The following is a 6,595-nucleotide window of genomic DNA, read 5'->3' on the forward strand; positions in this document are numbered from 1 at the left end:
AGATTAAAAGCATTTCCCTTAAGATCAGGAACAAGGCAGGGATGTCCACTTTCACTACTCTTATTCAACAAAGTACTGGAAGTCCTAACCACAGCAATCAGACAAGAAGAAGAAACAAAGTAGGGCTATATCCCAAGAAACCAGAAACACCAATCAGAAAGGATATATGCACCCCTATGTTCAATTCACCATAACTAAGATTTGGAAACAGCCTAAGTGCCCATCAGCAGATGAGTGGATTAAAAAACAGTGGTACATCTACACAATGGAATACTACGCTGCGGTTAAAAAGAAGTTCTTACCATTTGCAACAGCATGGATGGAACTGGAGAGCATTATGCTGAGAGTGAAATAAGCTAATGAGAGAAAGATAGATATCACATGATCTCACTCATTTGTGGAATATAATGAACAACAAAAACTGATGAACAAAAACAGATCCAGAGACAGAGAAGCATCAATCAGACCATCAAACCTTCGAGGGGAGGTAGGGGAGGGCGGGGGTAAGGGGGAGAGATCAACCAAAGGATGTGTATGCATGCATATAAGCCTAACCAATGGACACAGACAACAGAGTGGTGAGGGCATTTTGTGGGGGGGGGGAAGGGGGGGATAAAGACACATATGTAATACCTTAATCAATAAAGAAATTTTTTAAAAAAAGGATAGCCCTAGCCATTTTGGCTCAGTGGATAGAGCATCAGCCCATAAACTGACAGGTCCCGGGTTTGATTCTAGTCAAGGGCACATACCTCAGTTGTAGGCTCCATCCCCGGCCTTGGTTGGAGCATGTGCAGGAGACAACCAATCAATGTGTCTCTCTCACATTGGTGTTTCTCTCTCTGTCTCCCCCCCGTCCCTTCCACTCTCTTTAAAAATCAATAGAAAACTATCCTCAGGTGAGGATTAACAATAAATAAATAAACAAACAAACAATTGAATCTAAAATCAAAATAAATGAACAAAGAATCTAATGGATAAAATAAACTGATGAATAAAATAGAATCAGAGGCATAGAAACGTGGAATCGAGTAATGAATCTCTGGGGGAAGGGGGCAGGGTAGTGTGAAGAGATTAACCAAAGGACTTATATGCAAATATGCATTACCCAAGGACACAGACAATAGGGTAGTCAAGGCCTGGGGTAAGGTAGAATCTGGGTGGAGGAGAGCAACGAGGAGGGGAATAAAGGGCAGGACATCTGTAATACTCTCAACAATAAAACATATATATATAATACGAATGGATGTTGGGGCCAGAGACATAAAAGCCTCTGTTTTCAGTATGACATTTCATCGCCTCCTCCCCTGGCAGTCAGTGAGCTTTGAGGGGGCAGCCTGACCCCAAGACCCACTCCCTAGACCTAGAGATGTCTTAGGAGAACTTCTGTTCCTTCCTAGTCCTTGAGTATAACCTCCCTCCCCAACTACCTACACCAGAAGTTCAGAGTCCACTCCAGGGATGAGAAAAGAGAATTAGATGGCTCAGAAACAGCCACCAAATGCTGGGTGGGAGGTAAAATAGGACCTGTGTCTTGAATTCTCCAAGACGCACTTCCTCAACTGCCCTGGTTAAGAGGTGGACCTGGGGCGAACCAGGTTTTGTGCCAAATGTGCTAGGTGTGCTAGATGTGCCCTACGTGTCCTAGATGTATGAAATGTCCTACCTGTGTTCTAAATGTGTGTCGGTGTGCCCAGTCCTGACTTAAGTCACCTTCAGAGCCTACCTACTTGGTGGGCATGAGAGGATTACCTGAGCCCACACAGAGCCCATATAGTGCAGAGACCATATAGTGTAGAAGTTAAGAGCATGGACTTGACCCAGATGACTTTCAAGCTGTGTCACCCTGGGCACATTTCACCCATCTGTGACTCAGTTTTCATAAACAGCTGAGATAATAGGGTTATTGAAACAATGACAGGAGTGAGCAGTGCAGGGGACCCTGTAAAGGCTGTCATCATGGGGCCTTGGTAGTGGCTCTTCCGCTGGCTGTCCTGCATTAGGGAGTTGTTGCCTCCTGGACTGTAAGCTCTGATTCCAGGTAGGTCTCACTTACATACCTGGTATCTTTACATGTGGAGCAGTGGGGAGAGGTGGGGCCTTCTGTGTGCCTGTGTGAAGCCAGGCCCTGAATTTTAAGAGCTTTTGAATGAGGAAGATAGAGGCAGAAGGGGAGGTGGTCAGAGGGGTACTTGCCAGGCTATGCTCTCCACCCAGCACTGTCTAGTATGGCCCTCTCACATCCCTATGTTCTGTGTGACAGTGCAGGGACTTCACAGCCCACACAGGCTATGAGATGCTGCTGCAGCGGCTGCTGGATGGCAGGAAGATGTGCAAGGACATGGAGGAGCTTCTGAGGCAGAGGTGAGCACCAACAGGGTCGGCAAGGGTAGGTGTAGGAGGGAGGCTACCCTCCACCTAGTTCTGGAAAATGACTGAGGCTGCCCATCCCAGCCAAGCTGCTTTCAGGAAGAGGGTGGTGGGGATAAAGAAGGTGAAGAGATTAGCCAAACATATAAGTATAGCCCATGGACACAGGCAACAGTGTGGTGAAGGCCAAGGTGGGTAAAGGTAGGTGAAGGTGGGCAAAGGATGGGGAAAATGGGGGACATCTGTAATAGTGTCAACAATAAAAATATAAAAGTAAAAAAAGAAAGAAAATGACAACCATTTTTTCCTGATATTGAAAATATGAGTACATAAAAAAATATTCAAAAAGTTGGACCATTTCTCTTAAAACATATTGCCTTTTCCTATATTATGTTATAACATATTTTATACATAAAGTTATTTTCCTTACAAAAAAAAAGTCATGACTGTGGCTTTCCTGTGTTTCCCCAGATGTGGACCTTCCCCAAGTGGGAAAATAATACCAAGACTCTTCAGATGTCCCTGTATTTGGCCAACATTTATTTAGAATGGGTGTGGGGAACCTTTTTTCTGCCAAAGGCCATTTGGATATTTATAACATTATTCATAGGCCATACAAAATTATCAACTTAAAATTATATTGCTATGAAAAAAACTTCTAGATTTATTGAATTCTGACTCCTGCCTGCGGTTGCCTTGGCAGGGCCAGACCAAATGATATAGCCTGCAGGCTGGACGTTCCTCACCCCTGATTTGGAGAAAGTGCTGGGGGCTTAACTTTCTGAAGGAGGAGCCTGGAAAACCAACCTGCTCCCAGATGCTAAGAGGGTGGCTTCTCCGGTCCTGTCGCAGACTTTTGAGGGATCTGCAGACATTTGAGGGAATCATGGCCAACAGAACTGGAGATGAAATGCCCATGCTTTGTTCTTGCAGGGCCCAAGCAGAGGAGCGGTACGGGAAGGAGCTGGTACAGATCGCCCGGAAAGCAGGTGGCCAGACAGAGATCAAGTAAGAGGTCCCAGAGCCTGGGCTTCCTCCTCCATTACCAGGCACTTTCTGGGCATTTAGCTAGGGTTTAGGGTGGACTGGGCATGGCCATGAAGGGTCTGGGTGGCTCCCAGGGCAGGGATGGATAGCACTCTTGGGTATTGAGGTCAGATTCTGTGTATGGGAGAAAATCCAGTGGTCTGGGTGGTGGGAAGGTCCTGGGCAGGAGGGCAGCGGCCATGTGTCCTCAGGCACTTGCAGCATAGCCATACAACCTCCCCCAAAGTCCTAGAGCGCTGAGGGGCAGGTGACAGGCCTTCCATGAGCTGCTGAGTCCCTTACAGTGTTGGCTCAGCCTAGGCTGCAAGGTGAGGACACACATGCACTCTAGTACCAGCTCCTCACCCACCAGGTGTGTAATCATGGTCTGGTCACTGACATTCTCTGTGCCTGTTTCCTTACCAGTGAGTCAGGATAATAATGCAACCTTCCTCAAAAGATTAAAGGAGTCCAGGGGCTCAGTTTAGGCCTAGTTATCAGGAGAGGCAATAAAGGCAGCTGCTGGGGTGAAGCAGCCAGGCTTTTTAAGCCTTGAAACCTGGGTCTCTGTGTGCAGAGAGCTGGGCAGAGGAGCAGATGGGGAGAGAGTGATAATTTGAGAGTGGCTGAAGGAGAACTTTCTAACAGTGGAGGGGCTACCTTGGGAAAATGTGAACTTTTCTCCAGGGTGAGGACTGAGCCAGCCTGAAAGACAAAACATTGGACTTAAGTTCTAAAAGGGCTCTGATGAGTCCTTCTCCTACCCAGGAGCCCAAAGACCTGACCTTAGCCTGCAGCTGCCATAGCAACCTCTGCTCCTGGAAATCAAGCCTGTGAGTGCCTGGCTCTGCTCAAGGAAAGTGACCCCAAAACCTGTCAGCTCCAAAGCCAATTCAGTGCCCTGAACACTCTCTAGTCTAGGTCTTCTAAAGATCTAGGGGACCCTGGCTGGTTCCTGCTTCCCACCTGGATCCAGAAAAATCATGGGAAAACCTAAAGGAAGATTTTTAAATGTTATGAACCAGAGGAGATAAATGCTCAGTTTGTGCATTGGACCAAAAAAAACATGAATGCAAAGAAAGAATTCATGAGCTCTAGTCCTCACTCAGCTTTTGTGAATTGTGTGGCTATGAGCAAGTTGCTTAACCTCTGAGTTTGGTTCTCATCTGCCCAATCCAGGGGACTATTGTGAAGATCAACAGGAACATGGACTGAGGGTCTTCCAGGGGCAGGGCCGAGGTTGGAAACAGGATGGGCACAGAGGAGGGCTGAGGACATGGTGATGAATGAATGGAATCTCTTGGGGCCCTTCTTTGTCCCAGTTAGGGAAGCATGACCAGGAAGGAGTCCCTGCCTGCCTCCTGGCTTCCTAGGCCAGCTGTAAAAGGAAAACTTTCCCAGAAAAAGAGGAGTTGGAAGGGTGCTCCAGGCAGGGTCATGATGGGAGCCCAGGCTAAGGAGCTGTGAGTCACAGGGGACTTAAAACAGGAAGAAGAAGCCACTAAGGAGGAGCATAAAATGAAAGTGGAGCCAGGGTGGGCAGTGGGAAGGATGGAGAGGTACACAATATCTTGTCTGGGTTTTAGAACTATGAAGTGACCAGGGCCATGTTCTGGGCAGCCCTGATCTCCTGTGTGGTCATCGGAGGCTGAGTAGGGCAAGGTCTGCCCTGCCCTATTTAATGTGAGAACCTGGGATGGCCATTCTCACTCTGAGTCCTGGGTTCTAGACTATGAAATGGATCAGTCACTTTCAAGATTTGCTCTGGGCAGTCACAATGTTGAGCAGAGAGCAGCAACCCATGGGAATGTCTAATAAATATGGGGTCTTAACAATTTCACAGGCTATTCAATAAGTCAGATAATTGGGGTCATCCTGCTTAGTTTGGGGCTGAGAGGCCTGACTGGGCAGCCTCAACCATTTCTTTGGGACCCAGCCCCTCTTTGGCCCAGAGTGCTGGAAACTGTGAGCCCCTGGAGGGGGAGCCTTCCTCCAACATGGGAGCCCCAGGCTGGGGCAGGGAATAGAGTCTGGGTCTGCCTTGTTGCCCACCGGGAGGAACTGGAGCCTGGGCTGTGTATGCTGAACCTGCAGCAGGAGAGACAGAAACAAAACCTGCAGGGGCCTTTACAGCTCAACCATGGAGGGTCCAGAGCAAGCCGGGAGTCGTGTGTGCAAACCAGCACTGCCTCCAACTCCCTATCAACCTGCGGCGACCAGAGGAGCAGGGCATAGCAGGGTGGACTAGGGAGGAAACCCCCTGGGAGATGTAGAAATGGAGGGGAGGTGTCTTTCTGCCAAAGGACTGACATGGACAAAAGCTGGAGGTGGGAAAGTGCAAGGCACATTCAGAGGCAGGAATGGAATAATCTTAGCTCACTGGCTGCCTCCCTTAGAGCCATGCCCCATGCAGCTCCCAGCACACAATAGGTTCTTTTATTATTATTATTATTAGTTAAGGTATTACAAATGTGTCCTCATCCCCTCCCATTAACCCCCAACCTCCCCCCCACACACAAACTCATGCTCCCATCCCCCTGTTGTCCATGTCCGTTGGTTTGGCTTATATACATGTATACAAGTCCTTCGGTTGATCTCTTCCCCTTACCCCCGCCCTCCCCTACTTTCCTTCTGGGGATTGATAGCCTGATCGCTGTTTCTCAGTCTTTGGGTCTGTCCCTTTTCCTCTGTCTATGCTTGCCTTTTGCAACAGCATGGATGGAACTGGAGAGCATTATGCTAAGTGAAATAAGCCAGTCAGAGAAAGCTAAATACCACATGATCTCACTCATTTGTGGATTATAGAGCACAATAGGTTCTTAATAAGTATTGCTGTTGAGCCCCATGGCATGTACCAGAGTTAGTGAGACCATTCCATTATTCCTTTCTCTAACTATGGACCAAGTACCCATACCCATCCATTTATTGAGCAAGCATGTATGGAGCACCTACTATGAATCTCCCCACACTAAGTCAGGGGGATTCAAAATTTTAAAAATAAATAAAATAAAGGGCCCCACCATCCTGAAGCCAGAGTCTAGTACATTGAGGGTGATTTCATCTTCCCTCTCTTTAGAACCCTTTAATGCCTATCACCTCCAGGAAATTCTCCCAGACACTCTAGCTTTGCCTAACTATCAGGGTCTTGGCTTTGATCAGATCACCCCATTCCCACACCAACCTGAAGGGCTCTTTGAAG

General features: G+C 47.7%; 1 protein-coding gene across 2 annotated transcripts in view; it reads left to right on the plus strand.

Annotated features, from left to right (window-relative positions):
* The window catches only part of PSTPIP1 (proline-serine-threonine phosphatase interacting protein 1), a 45,440-nt gene that overhangs the window by 19,478 nt on the left and 19,367 nt on the right, over positions 1 to 6,595 (plus strand). For both annotated transcript variants that reach the window (XM_015568193.1, XM_006754237.2), the window contains 2 exons: positions 2,264 to 2,364; positions 3,304 to 3,378. In XM_015568193.1, the coding sequence (XP_015423679.1) occupies positions 2,297 to 2,364; positions 3,304 to 3,378 (143 nt within the window). In that variant the 5' untranslated portion in view covers positions 2,264 to 2,296. The remainder of the gene's footprint in view (positions 1 to 2,263; positions 2,365 to 3,303; positions 3,379 to 6,595) is intronic.

Source organism: Myotis davidii, unplaced genomic scaffold, assembly GCF_000327345.1.
Source record: "Myotis davidii unplaced genomic scaffold, ASM32734v1 scaffold1052, whole genome shotgun sequence".
In the NCBI taxonomy this organism is placed as follows: Eukaryota; Metazoa; Chordata; class Mammalia; order Chiroptera; family Vespertilionidae; genus Myotis; species Myotis davidii.